Source organism: Lactuca virosa, chromosome 8 (assembly GCF_052849685.1).
Source record: "Lactuca virosa cultivar CGN04683 chromosome 8, Lactuca_virosa_CGN04683_v6, whole genome shotgun sequence".
NCBI classification, from domain to species: Eukaryota; Viridiplantae; Streptophyta; class Magnoliopsida; order Asterales; family Asteraceae; genus Lactuca; species Lactuca virosa.
The window spans coordinates 327,981,731-328,004,036 of record NC_136433.1 but is presented as its reverse complement, the minus strand read 5'-3'; the positions used below and the strand labels follow the sequence as shown (position 1 = coordinate 328,004,036).

Below are 22,306 nucleotides of genomic sequence, written 5' to 3'. Positions count from 1 at the left end.
ATTTTTACCTCCAATAAGCTAGAAATGATGAGAAACCTCTAGATCTTCAAGCTCTTTCTGGTCCAATGCTTCTTCGCAAATCTTCTTCTTCTTCACTAAGCACTACACACACACACACACTAGCTCAAACTTTAAGGACAATGGATTAGGGTTTTGATATATAGCTCAAAAGGCAAAGGAGGCTGATAAGGTGATGGACTTGTGGGACTTAATGAGCTTAAATAGGATGCAAACCCTAAAAATTAGGGTTTGCCTCTAGCTTAAGTACGCCATGCGTACACATAGGCACGCCCAACGTACGTAAGGGTCACCCCGATTCGCGCATGCATAGGAGTACGTCGTACGTACCTAGTGTACGCCCAACGTACTCATGTCTAGACCACGAATAATACTTGAAATAACTAGAAAAGAGATTAACCTGCCAAGACGGGTGTTACATGATCACAATGTTTTTCTGTCACTACCATATTGTATTTAATTATATGTATATATGTGTAATGCAAACCAAAATCAAGTGTTGGTAGTTTTTCAAGCATATGGTTTTTGTCTATAATATACATATATTTCTTATTTCTAATGGTCACGGGTTTTGGGCCATATCCTTTGAAATATATGTTATTGAAACTCAGTAAGTTTCTATTACATTTTGGAGAAAATAAGGAATTTTCTATATAAAAGCTTGTGCCATTTGGTAATATAAAATGGGCTTTCCCAGTTCCCTCTGTCAAGTCTGCAAGACTTGATATCGTATGTATGAATTTTTTTGTTGGTACTAATTTTGAAAAATATTTCTTTGATTTTAGAATAGTATGTGTAGTACCACTATTTTCTATGCAAATATCTCCAACCTTTTCTTGGTGTTGTTCTCCAGTTGGACTCATATTAAACTTCACATATGAAAGAACTAATGAGCCTTGATAAGATAGATGTGATTTCCACTTGATTAGAGCTTTCGTGCTGATAACATGTTATAGATTTGATGTAATTAAAACATAATTAACAAAAACTAAACTAAAACATTATGAAAGAAAAAAAAGACTTAGAGAGGATCTTGAACACTTAAAAGATTTTATTCAAGATGGTGTGTCTATATCTTTCACGTTTGACGGGTAATTCTACTAAATACCATCATATTCATATATCATCAAAATAGTAACTCAATAGGTAAAGGAAATTATTCAAGAGGTGAAAATTGTTCATCCACATGCTTTGTCTACTATCAATAATTTGATTGATTTTATAACATATATATATATATATATATATATATATATATATATACATATATATATATATATATATATATATATATATATATATATATATGTGTGTGTATGTATATATGTATGTATGTATGTATGTACGTACCTGTGTGTGTGTCTCTTTCTCTCTCTATCTCTCTCTCTCTCTCTCTCTCTCTATATATATATATATATATATATATATATATATATATATATATATATATATATATATATATATATATATATACTAGTGGGTTACCCATGCGATGCTACGGGAATCGAATCCGGTGGTGTTAATAATTTCATTTTGCCGATTATTTTCCTTTCGGTGGGCATCAATTAGTTTTCTTATTGAATGGTCTAATTTTTATCAATTAGTTTTTCTTTTGTAAGAAATGTTGTTTTCAAAATAATATGTAATAAATTGATGAGATATACAACATTTGTTGGTATTTTATTGGCATACTTGTAATGTGAAAAATTAGACTGTCTTTTACTTCATGTGTAAGGTGATGTATAGAAAACTTGAATACATATTTTGGTTTAATGACCTTAAACTTATGAACATCGTATGTAGATAACTTGAATACATCTTCTTTGGCTAGAAGAGATAGGGATGTGGTAGTTACTACATTTTTTCGACAAATAGTCCCATTTCGATGATTAGGATTTGTAGTTTTTAAAGTAGGGGAGGGTGTGTACCCATGAAATATGTAAATTTTGGTTACCTCATAGTAAAATTTGAATTTATATCATACAACTGGACTTTAAAATAAAAAGGAAATCTCCAAAAAAAGTCACAATATTTTGGACCAGTTTACGAAATAGTTCCAAATTAATTCTTTTGAAAAAATTACAAGAATGGTCCCTATGCTATGTCAAAACTAGCAAGTTTGGTCCAGAAAAGTTTGGGCTCACAAGGGTAGTCCAATAGTTTGGTTTTGTTGCGATTTTTGTACAATGGCTTAACAGTCGTTACCATGCTCCCGTTAATCCCCCCTCCTCACGTGAGCATATTTTAGTCCATTCATTCGTGTAATGTTCCCACTAAAGATCAAGAAAGCAGTTAGTCTCCTCATTTTCCAATCGTCGTTAACCAAGATCAACAAAACCATATACACAAATTCTGCTATGTGAGTTACGATTTGCAGAGATTAACGGTACATGAACATACCAATGTCGTACATAACTTTGTCAAACAAACCCTTCAACCCCAAGGTTTCTTATGATACGTAATTTTCCCTCTTTTCCTCTATTGATTACTTGATTTCTTTGAAACAACTCCAAATGAGGTCATTTTTTTCTTGTTTTGAAGATGGACACCCAACATTGTTTACCATTAAGTTGTACCATGGAGGTGATTTCACCAAGTACCCTGATGTTCATTACATCGAGGGAAGTGTAAACTATGTTGACATGGTGGATATAGATGAGTTTTTAGTTCATGAGCTCGATGTAATCATTAAGGGTTAAGATACGGAGTTCCTCTTGTTATATACTATCATTTCCTTCTGCTTGGTGGAGACTTCCACTTTGGTCTTCACCCTTTAGGAAATGATGATGATGTTGTTAATTTTTCTCAGTATGTAAGTGAGCACAAAGTCATGAAGGTATACACAGAACACGGTGAGACAATACTACTCACCTATTTCTTGAATCCTAAACAAGTTATGAAGGTTACCCTTGTATAGTTAGATGTTATTCATAAGGATGTACAACACACTGATGAAGCTCTTAATGGCCAATCAGATGAAGCACATGTGATGCCTACCCTTACTGATATTTAAGTTTATGTGGTGCCCATTCCACCAAACAAAAACTGAAATGCAAGGCAATGAAATAGTTCAAGTCGTGTCCTTATCACCTAAGTATAATAGGAGAAGGGTTAGGAGGAAGGATAGAGGGATGGCACCTTGTAGTAAGAATTTATTCTTGGATAATATTGGTGAGACTGAGCAGATAGCCAAAGACTTTTTTGAGGCAGCTACTGATTTTGATCTTGGACTGTACAAACAAATATTACAAAGCAATGTTGACAAAGAAGTTCTCAATTTTCATAATATATATGAAGTCAATGAACCTCGGGTGAATGAAGTAAATGAACCTCACATGGATATGAACCTCATGTAAATGATTAGAATGCACCTTAGATGAATGGCTTTCGGGATTTTGACTTTCAAACTGATGCTTGTGTCCAAGATTCAAGTGAAGATGAGTTTCATTCTAACATGGATAATAGTGGAAAACATAATGTAGATGAGATTGAAAGTGAAGAAAGAAGTGAAACAGACTAGGAAGATGATAGTGAGGATAGTGATTATTGGGTGGATGAAGATAATGTCACTAATGATGTTGAAGTTGATATGAGGTATTTTAACATGATCATTGATACAGAAGTAGAGTTCTTGGATGAAAGGGCTAGAAATTCAAGACAACATGAGATTGATGAAGAACCTGATTAGTTAGATGTCATTAACAATGATGCTTTTGATTATATGGATGAGGATTCTGATCAGGACACGAAAGGAAGAGCAGTTATGAAACAACTAAGCAAGAAAAAAAGTTGCTCTTTAGGTGAGGCGGATAAGTGTTATTTTAAAATAGGTCAAAAGTATAACAGTAAGCATGAGTTGAAAGAGAAAATCAAAATGCATGCATTGGAAACAAAAAAGAATATTCCTTTTAAAAAAATGACAAATGCAGATTGAGGGTCATATGTAAGTGAGATGTGGCATTTAGTAATGATGCAGTTGGTGGACCTACCCATGCTGAGAAAAGTAAAGGGAAAACTAAAGAGAAAAGTAAAAAAAAAAAAAACAACAAAAGGGGACAGATCAGGAAAAAGTAGATTCTTCTTGTCCTTGGGTGCTACAAGCTTCGAGGTCTATAGTGAAAAACAGTTGGTACATTAAAACATATGAAGACACACACACACACACACTTGAATGAATACAGGGAAGATCAAAGTTGTAACATAAAAGTTTATGTCCAAAAATATTATGGATCAGGTAGAATCCAACCCCACTATTCCAGTTAAATCTCTACAAGACCAGCTACAAAAGAAGTATGGAGTGGGTTTCTTTATTCATAAAGTTATTAGAGCTAAATCAGATGCAAAAAAGCATGGGGTGGGTGATTACAAAAAGCAGTATGAAGTTATGAGAAACTATATCCTTGAGTTGCAGACAACCAATTTTGATACCACAGTCAAATTAGAACTTGAAGATGTTTCAGAACCCACTATGCTCAAATGCACTTCAAAATGTTTCAAAAGATTTTATGTCTATTTAAGGGCAACAAAGAAAGGCTTCAAATCTTGTTTAAAAGATTTCATGGGATTAGATGGGGCTTATATGAAAGGCTCGTATCCAATCCAGATCTTAAGTGCAGTTGGATTAGATTCCAACAATGGCATATACCCACTTGCATATGCCATTGTAGAGACTGACAACTGTCAAAGTTGGAAGTGGTTCCTTGAATGTCTTGGAGATGACTTGGATCTAAATGTTATGTCCAACTTCACTTTTATTAGTGACAGAAAAAAGGTAAGGGTTATTTATTTATTATTTTTAATCTTTATTTGTTAACCTAGTTAAATACTAACTATATCTAATTTGTTGTCACAATTTGCTACAAGCCGTAAATCAACTGCTCTCATGTGCTGATAATAGGTTCTGTCTCAGACATTACATGAGAACATGAAGAAAAAATGGAGAAGTAATGAATATAAAGATCACCTTTGGGACTGTGCCAAAGCTACAACAGTGCCCAAGGTTAACCATTACATGCACTAATTGAGTTTATACAACTCAGCATATGAATGGTTGAAGTCAATACCACCACAACATTGAGCAAAAAGCCATTTCACAAGTAAGTTGTTATATTCATAAATTGTACCCTTAGCTGACATTATGACACTTTTACCCTTTTCTTTATAGGGAGAGCAACCACAAACATGCTATTAAACAACTTTTGTAAGGTGTTTAATGGCAACTTGGTTGATGGGAGAGACAAACCAATTATCATTTGTTTGGAGTTTATTAGGGACTACATGATGAAGAGGATATGCAATGTCCTCATGGTGCAACAGAAGTGTGTAGGCGCACTCACCCCAATAGCAACAAAGATCATCGAGAAGAATGAAACAACAGCTACTTAGTACATTGTAGACTGGTATGGTGAAGAAAAATACCAAGTCAAAGCCCCATGGAATGATCAACATGTTGTTGATATGCGTGAAAGGGTATGCAACTATAGAAAATAGGAATTAACATGTATCCCTTGCATGCATGTGATTTCTAACGGTGATCATGTAGAGGAGCTCTAGACTTATATCCACAAGGTGCACTGGCTATAAATGTGGAAAACTGCTTATGGGTACAAGGTGGAACAAATTAAAGGTCGGGTACTATATCCTAGAAGTGAGTGTCTAATGAAGATCACACCGTAGGAGACCTAAGAAGAAGAGAAGGGAATCCATGGAGGAGAGAAGTCAAAGAAAGAGTTAGAGTCAGAGTCAAAAGTCAGAAGTTGGTCCCAGTGATATTCATGGTCATGGCCCATGTGGTAGTGGGAAACTGACAAGAAAGCTTGTTAGTGTAACTTGTAGGAAGTATAGAAACAAGGGTCACAATTCCAGGACATGTACATGTCACGGTGGGAATTGATGGACTATAGCCTGAACTAGTACTGCATTTGGTTTTATATTTTGGTTTGACTATGTTAATGGGTTATGAATTACACCTTTTGAACAACTTTGTATTTGTTGGTGTGTTTTAGTTGACTCCTATATGTTAGAATGTCTTTTGTTGTAGTAGTTGTGTTTTCAATTAACTAGGTGACATGTACTTTGAACATGGTAATAGATATTATGTCTTTAGTATTCTTTTGTGATTAGTTGTTTAAAACAATGGATGCATTCTATTTTTTCTTTACAAGGTTATGTACATGAACAAATTCATAATTGGTCAATACATACCAAATTTTCATTACCATTAATTTGCATTACAACAAGGTTCTACATTTGCAAAAACCTACCCAAAGCAGTTACATTTCCCATTTTTTTGACAAAAAAACAACCAAAATAGTTACATTACCTTGCATATAATCCTAACTTTCTACCAAAGATAACCCTAACATTTTTGGACTTACAACATGAACATCGACACAACACCAAAAAAGATCCAGCTATAAACTAGGTAATACTTCAGCGTAGTTGCTTGTTCTTTGATATTCTCCACTGCTTTTTCATGCTTAGTTTCTTGTTCTTTGATATCTTCCACTACTTTTTGCAACTTATTGATTGTCCTAAGCAGCCCTGGTATTATAGCTTTGGAATGAGCACACATGGGTTCATCATACCACCTAATAAACCCACATATTGAATTCTTGAAAAAAGAGAAGAAATAAACATTAGATGATCGGTACCAAAGGTCAAAAATTGATAATTACAACTTACTTACCAGCTCAAGACATCCCCAAAATCGGCACCCTGGGTTGCGATATGTCCATGATGTTCAAATTATGGCCAACTCTCTGCAGAAGCACATCACCATTATTGTTGGAGACAAAGAAATCACAGAGGGGAGTGAGCATTAGGGCTTGTTGTTGGAGACGAGAATAGAGACGTTGTAGTCTCTTTATAAACTAAATACTAATAAAATAATAGATGAAAATACATGAATGGACTAAAATACCCTCACGTGAGGGGGTATGGGGAAATTAACGGGAGCATGGTAACGGCTGTTAAGTCATTGGACCAAACTCGCAACAAAACCAAACTATTGGACTACCCTTGCGAGCCCAAACTTTTTTGGACTAAACTTACTAGTTTTGACATACCACAAGACCCATTCTTGCAATTTTGTCATTTTTTTAACAAAAAAAATTCTAAAAACAGTAAAAGGTTGCATGTTGGCCCTTTTTTCCAGTTCAGCCGGTAACAAATTAATTTGTGACTATTACATACATTGAACCAAAATATTGGGTCTTTTATGCAAAAGCCAAAATATTTTGACGTTTTCGTAAACTGTCATTATATATATATATATATATATATATATATATATATATATATATATATATATATATATATATATATATATATATGAAAAATGTTTGTATATATTTTTACATCTTTAGAAACGTTTTTAAGTTATTTTTTCATTTAAACATATTCATTTGTATTATTAAATACTTGTATAAAAATATTTAAATCAGAAAAGAACTTTAAAAACGTTTTTTATACATGTAAAAATATGGTTTTTATACATTTTTAAATGTTTTCATACATGTAAAGATAAGTTTTCGATGATACGAAGATTGTGTGGGTTTATGTGAAGATGGTGATGAAGATTGATACGAAGACACCCCTGACGTTAAGTGTTATGAAGATTGATCTCCGTCTGTCCATCGTACTTAAGTATTGTCTGGTTTGTTCATTGTACCTTTCTAGTCTATAAACAGAGGGGTTAGGAGTTGTTCAATAGTGTGTTTTGTACCAACATATGTTCTATCTAGGGGTGGCAATTCTCGACCCAACTTGTAACCTGATACAAAACTAACATCGCCATTGGTGTCAAGTGTGTATCGGGTTACAAGTTGGGTCGAGAATTGACACCTACGGGTACAAGACACACTTTTGATCAACTCATAACATCTCTTTTTGTAGACTAAAAAGGTACAACGAACAGACCAGATCATGCTTAAATATGGTGGACAGACGGAGATAATCTTCAAAACACTTAACGTCAAGAGTGTCTTCGCATCAATCTTCATCACCACCTTCACATAAGCCCACACAATTTACATATCATCAAAGACTTATCTTTACATGTATACAAATGTTTAAAAGATGTATAAAAAAACTTATCGTTACATGAATAAAAAAACATTTTTAAAGTTTTTTTTAAATGTTTTTACACATGTATTTAATAATATGTATAAATGAAAAAAGAACTTTAAACACGTTTCTTAAGGTGTAAAAATATATAAAAACGTTTTTGATATATATTTTGGGTCCGTTTACAAAATAATACCAATATTTTGGTTTTTTCAAAAAAAAAATTCTCAATATTATGGATCAGTTTACGAAATAGTTACAAAGTAATTTGTTTCCCGCCGGAAAAAAAAACTTTTACCGTTTTTTGGACATTTTTGTAAAAAAATAAAATAATAATTTAAGACTTTTGTAAACTGATACACAATATAGAAACTTTTGAGGAAGTTTCCGTTAGATATATAGATACTAACATAGTTCGTTATAAAATAATATTTTATTGTTAGTATTATCTTTGTTTCTTTAAGTTCGATTGTGCATTTACAATCATATATCATGTGTGCATTTATATCATATATCGTTTGTCCAATTATTAAAACACATGTATGTTAGTTACTAAGAAAGTTTCAATTGGACTTTAAATATAGTTACTAACAAGCCCAGCGGTATCAAGTGGTACCCTTTCTCCTTGAGGTCGAGGATTCAAGTCCCGTGGTGGATATAGGTGGGATTAGGTGTTAGTTTAGGAGTAGATTATAATATTTGTATTTGCTAGTCCAACTATGGTGACAATGTATGTTAGTTTGGTGACTCATGTATGTTAGTTTCAACAACCTGGGTCTTTGCTACAAAAATCAAATGACCACCCATGAGTAAGAATATTTCATAACCAAATGTGATCTTATGTTTAATTTGAAGCTACAACGAAAAGAGCTAGGATTTTTAATATTGGTAGGCCTTGTCAAATTATAGTTAGAAAGCTAAATGTATCATAATAAAAGCTAAAAACTAGCACAAATATGACATATAAGAGGTCTGGTGCAAGGCCTAACTTTAAAAGTACTCCCATGGTACACGTTCCATCCCAGTTTTTGTATTACACCATCCTAGCATTGACCTACAGATTCAGAAAAAGAGTTATTAAATTTTTTTATTTAATTACAAGCATGAAATTATATTTATTCCCAAGCATCAATAAATAGTAAATACCTTCAAGGAAAAAGCAACACTCTGATCACATTTAAAAGGTAGCTTCCTCCCTCTCTGAACAACCACTTACCCCAAAAGAAAACAATTCTCAAACTATTAAATCTAGCTATGAAATAATTACAAGAGTATCTCAACACAAAACCTATTTTTTGTGATAAAGTCCTGATATTTCACACATTTACTGATTTGATCTCATCAAGTAGTTGGTTCATCACACACGATACACCTCCTATGAGTAAACAAATGTTTCATGACAATTCTACATACACTTACTATGAATTGTTATTAAACATAAACAAAGATCAATAACCGAAGTTTTTAATTCCATTAATGGCCAAACCTATAATCTCCACCCTTATTTTCATTTTCTTGTATCCCATTTTGATATATCGTATGCTCAAATGTGTTCAGAATACAAATTCATATCAAGAAGAATCTACAGTTCTTGTAGGGATCTACCCCATCTATCTGCACAACTTCATTGGACCTACAATTCATCAACGGGCATAGCTCAAATCGCATACCGGGCCCGCCAGGGCTCACGCGGGTGGGTTGTGTGGGCGGTTAACCCGAACCAAATAGGCATGGTTGGATTAGAAGCACTTGTGGCTTTTCATAATAGTAATGGAAGTATGACAGTTTATACAACTTTGATAAATAGTTACAGTCCTTCAATGATGCCTGGAAATCTTAGCTTTCAAGTTTCGGGTTTATCTGGTGAGTCATCGATTAATGAGATTACTATTTTTGCTGATGTGGGTCCATTTTCAGGTGGATCTGTTGTTAATCAAGTGTGACAAAGTGGGTATTTGGTTTTGAATGATGTCCCTCAAATGCATGCGATTTCACAGCAAAATCTTCAGTCAACAGGGGAGATTGATTTCTTGTATGATGAGGAAAAACATAGATAGGATAGGATGTTTGTACATAATGACAAAGATGGTAGTATTTGGGTATTTCTATTGTTACAAAAAACATATTATTTGAAGTGAAGTTTGAATCTCTTTGAAAGAATTTAAGTGAATTCAAATTCCGCTAACATCAGAGGTATAACATATTTACATTTGAGTTTTTACAATGTTTTTTAAGGGGAAAAGAGCATTCAAGAATTCAATAAATGGACACAACATATATCAACAGGTTGATTTGATCAATCTGAAGGAAAACCCAGATACCGGCTGATGAGTTTAGCAACCGGAATGACATCACCTGGGTGGTATGGAATGATGGATTCCGATTCCAGAGATTGAATGGCACAAAACAAAAGGTTCCTTTGTGCAAGTTCTTGTGCTAACTCACTTTGATGGTTGTCCATTAGGTCTTCATTGACTACCACTATTAAAGGTTTGGCTAGCCTTAATGTCTCAAATATGCTCCCTGTGTAGAGACTTAGCGAATTTGTATGGAGGAATAATTCCTGTGTTTTCTATATTGATTTTGGAAATGAGTACATACATTTATACAGGTACTAACACAACTAACTCTTTATCTACAGCCTATTAACAAGGAATACAACAACCACTCCTATTCTTCGGTTCTCGCCAACACTCCCCCTCAAGGTGGAGAATGTATATCCTTCATTCCCAGCTTGTCAAGAGAGCTATGAAATACTCTCCCAGTCACTGCCTTCGTTAGCATATCTGCAAGTTGATCCTCAGAGCTTACATGTGGAAGCTCCACAGTATTTCTTTCTAGGTGATCTTTAATAAAATGTCGGTCAATCTCCACGTGCTTTGTCCTATCATGTTGTACAGGATTATTGGCAATCTTCACTGCTGATTCATTATCACAATATAGCTTCATGGGTGATCTTAAGGAGACCCCTAGATCTCTTAGAATCCGCTTTATCCATAACAGTTCACAAATGCCATGAACCATTCCTCTATACTCAGCTTCCGTACTTGACCTTGAGACCACCTTTTGTTTCTTGCTTCTCCTTGTGACTAAGTTACCACCAACAAAGGTGAAATAACCTGAAGTGGACTTCCCATCACTTCGATCTCCACCCCAATCCGCATCTGTAAAACCACTAACATGGTGGTCTTGATTTTTTCCAAAAAATATACCCTTTCCTGGAGATGATTTAAGATATCTCAAGATCCGGTATACTGTATTCATATGAGTTTCGCTTGGCGCATGCATGAACCGGCTGGCCACAGACACAACATAAGCTATGTTTGGTCTCGTGTGAGATAGGTAGATCAATTTTCCTACTAACTTCTGATACCGATCTTTATTTGCTGGAATTTGATTTGGAAGTATCTCCAAATGGTGATTTGCTTCGATAGGGGTATTTGCCGGTTTACAATTCAACATCCCAGTCTCTGCTAAGAGGTCTAGCACATATTTCCTTTGATTCATTGATATTCCTGCCTTTGATCTTGCCACCTCAATCCCTAAGAAGTATTTCAAACTTCCTAGATCCTTCAACTCGAATTCAGTGGCCAATACTCTTTAGAGATTCTTCATTTCAACATTATCATTTCCTGTCACTACCATGTCATCAACATAAATAATTAGGGCAGTCACCTTCCCATTTTTCGCCTTCACAAACAAAGTGTGATCAGCATCACTTTGCTTATATCCAATTTTCCTCATAAATGTTGAAAACCTTCCAAACCATGCACGTGGGGATTGTTTCAGTCCATGCAGGGCTTTCTTCAGCTTGCACACCTTCCCTTCGCATTTAATACTCGGTTGAGGATCCATATAGACTTCTTCTTCAAGATATCCGTTGAGGAACGCATTCTTTACATTAAATTGTTTAAGGGGCCAGTCTTCGTTTGTAGCAATTGAAACAAGAATTCTAATGGTATTGATTTTCGCCACCGGAGCAAATGTGTCACCATAATCTATTCCATACTTTTGTGTATACCCCTTTGCTACTAATCTGGCCTTATATATGTCAATGTTCCTGTTTGAGTCCAATTTGATAGTGTAAATCCACCTACACCCCACAGTCTTCTTTCCACTAGGAAGTCTCACTAGTTCCCACGTCTGATTCTTTTGAAGTGCCTTCATTTTCTCATTCATTGCATCCTTCCACCTTTCGTCACTCAAGGCTTCTTGCACATTATTCGGAATTGAGATAGTGGTTAAATTTTCTACCAGAAGTGCATGTGGTTTTGCCAACCTATGTTGTGAAACATAGTTAATGATTGCGTATTTTCCTCTTGCCTTCACGTCTGGTTGATATTGTTTCTTTGGTTTCCCCCGATTGCTTCTTATGGGGTATCTCTGTACACTTCCTGTTTCAATATCATCATATTCCTCTTCAAGGTTTGAGATATCATCATTTCCTTGTTCATTTTCCTGCAAAACAGACACATCTGGTATTATATTACCAGTTTCGTTAGTATCTTCAATCACTTGATTATGCTCCTGTTCGATAACTGGTTCGTCGGTGACTTCAGTTTCGTTAGTATCTACCTCTTTGATTTCTGGGTTGGTGTTACTATCTTGCTGTCGTTCGTTAGTATCAGCCTCTGCGATTTCTGGGTTGGTGTTACTATCTTGCTGTCATTCAAATATTTCAACAAACTCACTCTGGTTGGGACTTTGTTCATTTGGGTTCTCTTCATGACATCTCTCCCCCTGAAGCGGACCCTTATGATCAAAGTATGGTATAGTTTCATGGAACGACACATCACGAGTGACATATACCTTTCCACTTTGGGGATCAAGACATCGGTAACCCTTCTTATAGTCCGCATACCCTATAAAGAAGCATCGACTGGCTCGTGGTTCAAGTTTACCTATACTTTGATGAACATAGACCGTGCACCCAAAAATTCGAGGTTCAAGATTCTGTTTTGGCGCAATTTCTATGAGGTCATGTAGTTTTTGTAGAGGAGTTTTGAATTCAATGACCCTTGAAGGTGTACGATTCATGATATAAGCATCGGATCGAATTGCTTCCCCAGTACGTGCGTGGTACTGTCATATCAAAGAGGGAAGCCCGAACAATTTCGAGAATTGATCTATTTCGACGTTCAGCAAGTCCGTTCTGTTGTGGAGTTTGTGAACAAGAAGTTTGATGCCGTATCAAATTTTCTTTACAAAAGTTTTTCATCTCCCAACTAACATACTCACCCCCATTATCTGATTGTAGAGTATGAATCTCTCTCCTGTACTCAGTTTTTATGAACTTATGTAATTCTGTAAAGGCTTTGAACACCTCTCCTTTGTGTTTGAGGAGAGATATCCAAATCATGCGTGTGCATTCATCTGTAAACGTAACAAAGTAACGAGCACCACTCGGGGTCTGGATTGGTGCAGGACCCCATACATCAGAGTGAATTGTCATGAATGGTACCAAATTTTTATTATTACTAGGAGAGTAAGATATTCTTTTATTTTTCGATAACTCACATATCCCACAACTAAATTCATCATCTGATATATTCAAAAACAAATCTGGTTTCAATTTTCTAAGATAACTAAAGGATAGATGCCCTAGTCTACGATGCCATAACATGGCCATGGCTTTATTCGTTTGAGTTACTCCTACATGATTTGCTTGACTTCGATAGTCTTCTTCCAGATAGTATAGCCCCCCCTCCTAGTACCATAGCCACGAATCTGGTGTGTCACAATGTCCTGAAATACACAGTTATTCGGCCAAAAAGTAACATAGCAGTTTAGAGCTTCGGTAATCTGACTAACTGATAATAAATTTGATGACAACGAGGGAACTACTAAGACTTTATTAAGCTCCATAGAGCTAGACACTTTCACAGTGCCTTCAGCTGTGACATTTTCAACTTCACCACTAGCTGTGTAAATGTTCATTTGTTTAGGAATATGCGATGTAGTTAAGTTCTCAAGGTTATTTGTCATATGATCTGAGGCTCCAATATCGATTATCCACTCATTACTATGAGTAGTTTTATATTGAGACTTACCAGAACTAGTGGAGGTGTGTACTGCCAAAGGAGGGGTTACCTCCTGAGTCTCAAAGGTCGAGGTTGCCACTGTAGCTTGTCCGACTTTCTTTCTTGGCCTCTTTGAAAAATCCCACCAATCTGGGTAGCCAATTATCTCATAGCACCTGGCTTTAGAGTGTCCTTCTTCTCCACAGTGAGTGCATTTGAAGGTGTTTCCTCCTCCTCCTTTTCCATTAAGGCTTTTTCCTTTCGCAGTTCGGTTTCGTGTTGCAACATGAACCACACTATCTGGTTCAACAGGTGAGTCTTCCATGGCTTGTCACTGACTGGAGTCTTTCCTGATGTAAGCATAACATGCTTCAAGACTGAGTGGTGGGTCTTTCCTTAAGCATTCGCTTCTTGCGTGATTGAACTCAGAATCCAATCCAGCTAAGAAGATGTGGACACGGAACCTTGACAACATCTTGTTAGCCACAACAGTTTCATCAACTGTTTCTGCATCGCCCTCCAATCGTGTATCAATTTCCTGAAAAAGGCTCACTAATTCGTTGTAGTAAGCTGGAAGGGGACGTCCGTTCTGGCGGGTGTTGAAGGATTTTCGGTTCAACTCAAAGAGTTGAGTTTCATCGGTTCCATCGTAAAACGTTTTCGAAACTGCATTCCAAATCTCTGCTTCTGTCTTTAATCTAATAAACCTGCGCATTAGGGTTGGACTCATGGAGTCAATCAACTAGCTCTTCACTCGATTGTTATCTGTCGTCCATACTTCAATAGTCTTTTCGTTCGTTGTGGGTTTCTCAGTTGTACCTGTGAGGAACCCTAATTTGTTGCGAGCACCAATTCACATCTCCATTAATTGGGACCACAGCGGGAAGTTTGTGTCATCGAGGATGACTCCGGTGGGCAACGGGGCGTCCTGAACATTCTGGACGATAACAGGGGTAGACGATCCTGTATTTGTGTCACCGGACCCCATATCGCTTCAGTATTTCAATAGATCAGATTTTGCTTAGCTCTGATACCATCTGGAGACTTAGCAAATTCGTATGGAGGAATAATTCCTGTGTTTTCTATATTGATTTTGGAAATGAGTACATACATTTATACAGGTACTAACACAACTAACTCTTTATCTACAGCCTATTAACAAGGAATACAACAACCACTCCTATTCTTCGGCTCTCGCCAACACCCTGAACCTAAAATAAGTCACCAACCTTGTTATATAAATAATGTTGTAACAATGCAATAAAATTAACTTTGAATACCTGCATGGCTTATCACAAGAGATGCTGATCTTAAATAGTGTGCAATGCTTGAGGAGTAAGAGAAGTAATCCACAATTAGTGATCCATCTTCTCCACTGGACTGCATTTTTATGATATACATCAACATTTTTTATAAATAAAAGACTAGGTTAGATAGTTGGGAACACAGTTTTTTATAAATAAAAGACTAGGTTAGATAGTTGGGAACACAGGAAGGTGACAGGTGTCCCTAAAGTTACTTATTTAGTGTATATAGAAGATTAGTGTTTGGGGCACACAGTTCTTGGATGATGTCATTTCCCCACACTTTTTCCTTTTTCCTTTTACCTAGCGCCATGTGTGAAATGGATTTACTTTAACCTATATTTCACCCATGGATTCATCACACAATTGGTTTCTCTCGCAAATGTAAAGTAAAATCCAGGACACCGCAACCCACTTGCCTACTTCTCTGTAATGTTGTCGAAGTGCATTTTACATGGGTTGATACTGCTGAAAAAACTCACAGTTAACCGCCCTTTCTGTTCAAAGAGATCTAATCTACTCTTGTGCAAAAGAACCATAGCCACAATGAGAGAGAGAGAGAGAGAGAGAGAGAGAGTTCCACTTATCTTTTTTTTAAATAAAAAAATAAAAAAATAAAATAAAACAAGAAGAGTATATTAGTCATTTCACAAAAACTTAACCCTTATTTTTAATGGTGTTACTCCAAAGGACCATTACTCAATTTTTTTGGCTTCGTGGAACTTTTGAGCTAGTGTTGTTGTAGATTTGATACCTTGATAAGCTGAAATAACTGTAATACCATTGGGGTACTCTCTCTCTCTCTCTCTCTCTCTCTCTCTTTCTCTCTCTGAAGGATCTCGAAGCCAATTACATGTTCTTTTTTTTTTTGCCTTAACAAGGTAAATGATTAGAAATTAGTGGACGACAATGAAAGACTCATTTGTTTTAACTTTGATTTCGATGTTTTTGTGTAAAACTTAATGGATTATTATCGAAATCACATTCTATTGAGAGAAGAAAAACTTAACTTTTGAATAATATTTGAGATAGATGTGGAATAAGTTAATCTCAGTGGATCTTTTAAAAAATCTCAACAATAACTAGAATGCAGAATAATAAGGAAATGATATAGCAACAAGTTATCTTAAAATATAAACAAGTAAATAAAATTTAGTTGAATCATAAAAATGCTTGCAGTCAACACCAAGTTAGTAAATGATTAACCACATGAGATAAGAGATCATCTGAGAAAGAGACTTCTGTATTTTAATATTTCGAATACGCATTTTAATATTTCGAATACGCACAGGAAGGATAAGGGAAGTGAAGGTGTGTTTAGATTGATCAACATGATCATCTATTTAAAGAGCAAAACAGTACATGATAAAATATAAAATAAGAGTAGCTAGGGCGGCCATACTGCCCATGCCTATGACTGATTTGGATAGTCTTACAAGAAATGTCAGCATAAAGCTAATCATTATACTATCTATGAAAAGACAACTAAGCAATATTTATTCTTCGGTCGACTCCTCTTCGGTGTAACTCAAAACATACAAGGCTCTTCGCTGAGCCTTAACTCTTCGCCAGTTCCTTTTGAATCATCAGGTCTTCGGTATGGCTCACACACTTCAGCTGACGAGGGTCACTTTATTCCTTAACAATTTCCCCTAAGTGACATCAGGATCTTGGAATCCTGCGGTCTCTGAAAAAGAACCATACTGTACAATAAGTGTTTGTCGTGTATGTGAAAGTGAAGAAAAAATGGAGTTCGTCTCTTGTAGAGTAAAGAAGTGCAGTTGTTTTCTCCCGGCGACCTTGGGAGGTTGATGGACATCAGGATCTTCGAATCCTGATTGGGTTCTGTCTATAATAGTGTTCTGAAACTGGTTCATCAATAGGATTCTTTTGGGTGACTCAGCATTGAGTCCAATGGCTACCAGAGACTTTGGAGAGTCTCTGGTTTGGGCCTTATGACGCTTTTGGCTAGAGGGGGAGGGAGTAGAAGCTCTCCTCATTCTAAATAGAGGCTGAGAGTCTTCAGGTTCTTCATCCAATGGGTCTGCAGTCTAACGAGATTTTGATGTCGGAGGAACCTCTGTAGATGGTTTGGTAACCGCAGACATTTTCCTCTTGGTTTTCGGTTTCTTAACGGACTTAGAGTTTTTCTTCTTTTCAATCTGTTTGGTCCATTTTGTCTTCAGTGCAGTGACTGGGTCAATAGATTTAGGAGGGGAGAAGGCGGGGTAGAACGATATGGCGGTATATCGTTCTCAGCCTACATGTGGTTAGAGACCAACTGGGTAATTAGTCCGACCTATGCCAAGATGTGTAAAGGAAGTTGTCTAATTGGACTGAAGATGGATTGGTCATTGGGAAGAGAGTACCTTTTAAGCTCACGGCAGACGAAGTAGTTGATGTCTGCGCCTAGGCTGATGTTCGATGTGGCATGAAGGTCTTTGATGTAGAGAGACTAGAAGCGGGCAGAAGTGACTTCGGTGAGGCCTGATCTTGGTTCATTCCTTCCAATATAGGTCAAGAAGTCGTCCCACAAAATTGACCCAAAAATCCACGGGTTCGCCGGTGAAGATACTCCAGAGAAGATCCAGGAATTGTTTTCTCATGGCATTAGTGTCGTTGATCCTGCCGGAAAGGCATCGAATGAGATAGTGACACAAATTGCCACACAGCCGAAAGTTTTGCCTTTTTGAAATCGGCAATGCCTTTCAATTTGGACCAATAGCCCATCTGATATTGGGTCAATAGATTTAGGAGGGGGAAGGCGAGGTAGAATGATATGGCGATATATCGTTCGTAGCCTACATGTGGTCAGAGACCAACTGGGTGATTAGTCTGACCTCTGCCAAGATGTGTAAAGGAAGTTGTCTAATTGGACTGAAGATAGATTGATCATTGGGAAGAGAGTACCTTTTAAGCTCACGGCAGACGAAGTAGTTGATGTCTGCGCCTAAGCTGATTTTGGCTGCGGCATGAAGGTTTTTGATGCAGAGAGACCAGAAGCGGGAAAAAGTGACTTCGGTGAGGCCCGATCTTAGTTCATTCCTTCCAACATAGGTTAAGAAGTCGTCCCACAAGATTGACCCAAAATCCACGGGTTCGCCGGTGAAGATACTCCAGAGATGATCCAGGAATTGTTTTCCCATGGCATTAGTGTCGCCAATCCTGCCAGAAAGGCATCGAATGAGATAGTGACACGCAAATTGCCACACAGCCGGAAGTTTTGCCTTTTTGAAATCGACAATGCCTTTCAATTTTCACTAATAACCCATCTGATACAGGGCTTTGAACACTTCTTTATTTGATGAAATCTTCAAGACGATGGTTAGGGGTACCAATTGATTAATGGAATCGAGAAATTTGGCCTTGGAGGGCGTCACCGTCGAGTCATCGGCAAGAATGAAGTTGATGATTTCAGGGCCATCCCTTGGTTGATAGGCAGAGAAAACACATTTGAACAGAAGAGGCAGATGAACAATGTCAATCGCTGAGTTGAATGCACTGAAGAGCAAGTGTTTCTCCGTGAATTTGTTCATGATCTTGATCGGCTCATCATAGAGGTCATGGTCTTAAAAGATTCCCCGATAGTTGCTCGAAGCAATCGTCAGTCCGGGGGTTTTCACAGTGGATGTAGAGCCTGTTGGTTTTGTTTGTTTCTTTGAAACGCCTGATTTCACCATTGTTGATCGGAAAAGTTTTTTTTTTGAACTTGCCGAAAAGTTTTTAGTGCAAGAGGAAAGAGAGAGAGTTCGTCAGAGAATCAGAGAGCATAAAAGCTTTCCTGGGAAAAAGAATGAGGAATTTATACCTCCAGATTTGAAAACTTATTCAATGTGGTTAAAGTTTTTCTTTTGACAGGTGTAAACAGGAAACCAAAGGGTTTTTAGCCGACTGAAATTAATTAATTTAAGAAAAAAAATCCAAAAATGACCCGCATTTAATGCTAAATAGGCGCATTAAATGAATAGAAGTATGAAATGGGTAATCGTGGGTTGAGGTATGATAAAAACTGTCAGAGACGTGGAAAATATGTTTTGAAAATCGTCTCTTGGCGGTTAAAGGTTTGAATAGTCACCTCAATTTGGGTTTTGAAAAATCGTTTATTGAAAACAGGAAATTTCCTTTTACTTTACTTTAAGGTAAATGTATCGGTTTTTGAAAAGGTACCATTAAGTGTTACGAACATATTTAATGAATGGAATAAAAACATTCTTTTGTAAAAATTAAATGTTCCAATTCATTAAACAGCACACACACACACACACACCAAAAAAAAACCTTGGTTCATTTCTAGACAGGAAAAGAGACTTCAATGTTACTTGAAGGAGGGACTGCGGTGTGATGCAATAGGTAATGCTTCGGTATGAAGGATACTGCAGAGTAACTAAATTACAAGGTTATAAATAAAAATAATAAGACCCATAGAGTACATAAGTCATAAATAATCTTCGGTATGTGGAAATGCCGAGAAGTTTATGAGATCTGTGCTCAATAGTTAGACTGAAGAGCAATGAACTTTTTAAAACATAGACAAATAAAGGTGCTTCAAAGATCTTACAGTAGTAAAATGAGTGAAGCATATTTATTTGTTAGATGCAAAGACTATGAGGCATTCGCCATTCATTCTTTTAAGAACTGCGAGTCAGGATTCATCATTCCTACCATTTCCAAAAATCCATTTAGTTTTGTTGCATCAAGAGCTTTGGTAAAAACATCGGCTATTTCCTCATGAGATGGAACAAAGATGAGTTCGATGTTACCTTTAAGAATATGATCTTTGATGAAATGATATTGTAATTCGATGTGCTTCGTTTTTGAGTGATGAATGGAATTATGTGAAATGGCGATAACACTTTTTAAATCACAATAGATTGGTATTCTTAACATCATGTAGCCATAATCTAAGAGTTGGGTTTTTATCCAAAGAACTTGTGAGCAACAGGTGGCTGCTGCAACATATTCTGCCTCTGCAGTGGAGAGTAAAACACAGTTTTGTTTCCTTGAATACCAACTTACTAATCTTCCACCTAGAAATTGGCATCCTCCAGAAATGTTTTTTCTATCTAATTTGCATCCGCGTCATCTGAGTCTGTGAAAGCTTGAAGACTGAAGTCATTTCCTGTTGGGTGTCAAAGACCTAGAGCTTTGCTCCCTTTGAGGTAGCTGAAAATTTGTTTTACGACATTCAGGTGAGAGACCTTGGGATCAGTTTGGTATCTGGCACACAAACCTGTTGCGAAGACAATATATGGTCTACTTGTGGTCAAGTAGATTAGAAACCTATCATTCATCGGTATACCTTATGATCTATTGACTCTCCGGTGGGATCGGCTGAAATTTTGTAACCGAAGGCCATTGGGACCTTTGCCGAAGAGCAGTTATCCGGTGAGTATTTCTTTAGAAATTATGCGGTATACTTTTTTTGATAAATGAAGATTCCTTGAGGGACTTGATTAATTTGAAGACTAAGAAAGAAGTTAATCTACATATTCATGCTCATTTGAAACTTACTTGTCATGAGCAATGCAAAGTCATCGACCATCGCTTAATCCGTAGAACCAAAAATAATCTCGTCAACATAGATTTGGACAAGCATTAAGTGTTTATCATTTGAACGTCTGAAGAGGGTAGGATCAATTACCCGCCGCTCGTATCCAAAGTTGACAAGAAATGCGTAGAGTGTTTCATTCCAGGCTCTGAGTGCCTGTTTTAATCCATATACAGCCTTCTCCAATTTGTAACAGTAATGAGGAAGATCAAGGTTTTCAAAACCCGAAAGTTGTTGTAGATATACCTCTTCTTTTATTTTTTTTGTTGAGGAAAGCGCTTTTAACATCCATTTGATGAACTTTAACATTCTTGTGCGTCGCATACACCAGGAAGATGCATATGGCCTCGAGCCTTGAAACTGAAGCATATGTTTCATCATAGTCAACTCCTTTAAATGACTATAACCTTTGGCTACCAATCGGGCTTTGTTTCGAATAACCACACTGGATTCATCTAATTTTTTCTTAAAAACTCAACGAGTTCCAACTACCGTATGTCCCTTTGGCTTTGGGACAAGTTTCCAAACTTTATTCCTCTCGAATTTTGCTAGTTCTTGCATTGCAACGATCCAGTCATGTTCCAAAAGAGTTTCTTTGATGGTTATGGGCTCAGTTAATGACATGAAAGCTGCATAGTGACATTGGTCAGTTAAATCAGTAGATGACCGAGTTTATATATATCTATAGAAGGACTTCCTATTATTTGGTCGAGTGGATGATCTTTTGTCCAGATGTATAGACGTAGTTGATGATGTTCAACAGCTGCATTGGAGGGAATGTCTTCTATTTCAGGAGATTCAGGGATAGGATGAACATTTTGAATTTGGTCCCCCTCGGTGTGAGAACATCCCATAGATAAATCATGAACTATTGGAATTGGTTCAGCAACTGATGACGAAGGCTACCCCTGGGAAGTTGATTGTCCCCCCTGAACTGATGGTAGGGTTACTATTTTGGGGTTAGCTTCAAAATCTATGTTCTCAACTTCTTCGTCCTCGGAATCATCAGAGCCACTTGACACTTGATTGGTTGTTGTTTCTAGGGAGAGGTACCAGAGCAGCGTCTTCAATTACTGGAACCTCGATGGTTGTGTGAAGTGGAGGATTCGAGCTTTCCCCCACACCCGACGAGGTGGAAGTATTGAGTAAGGGGTCATCAGAAAATGACGGCCCTAATACTTCGGAATGTTGTAATTGAGCTACCGGAGATACCAATATCTCTGAAAGTTGATGAAGAATTGAAACAAAACAAACAAACAATGGATGAGATAGAGAAAACTAGAATTGATATTAAGGATTGACTGAACCAAAATAGAGAATACAATCTCCTGATAGGATGATTGGTCGGG

The 22,306-nt window shown here is 36.7% G+C and overlaps 1 protein-coding gene and 1 pseudogene across 1 annotated transcript in view; one reads left to right on the top strand and one right to left on the bottom strand.

Moving 5' to 3' along the window:
• Nucleotides 1-9,632: 9,632 nt before the first annotated feature.
• LOC145131774 (cytochrome b561 and DOMON domain-containing protein At4g17280 pseudogene) lies at nt 9,633-10,028 on the top strand (annotated as a pseudogene).
• A 346-nt stretch (nt 10,029-10,374) lies between these two features.
• The window catches only part of LOC145134455 (uncharacterized), a 28,793-nt gene continuing 16,861 nt past the window's right edge, over nt 10,375-22,306 (bottom strand). Inside the window, exons 3-4 of the mRNA XM_079069301.1 lie at nt 15,384-15,485; nt 10,375-10,612 (exon numbers count right to left, since the gene is read on the bottom strand). Of these exons, the coding sequence (XP_078925427.1) occupies nt 10,382-10,612; nt 15,384-15,485 (333 nt within the window). The 3' untranslated portion in view covers nt 10,375-10,381. The remainder of the gene's footprint in view (nt 10,613-15,383; nt 15,486-22,306) is intronic.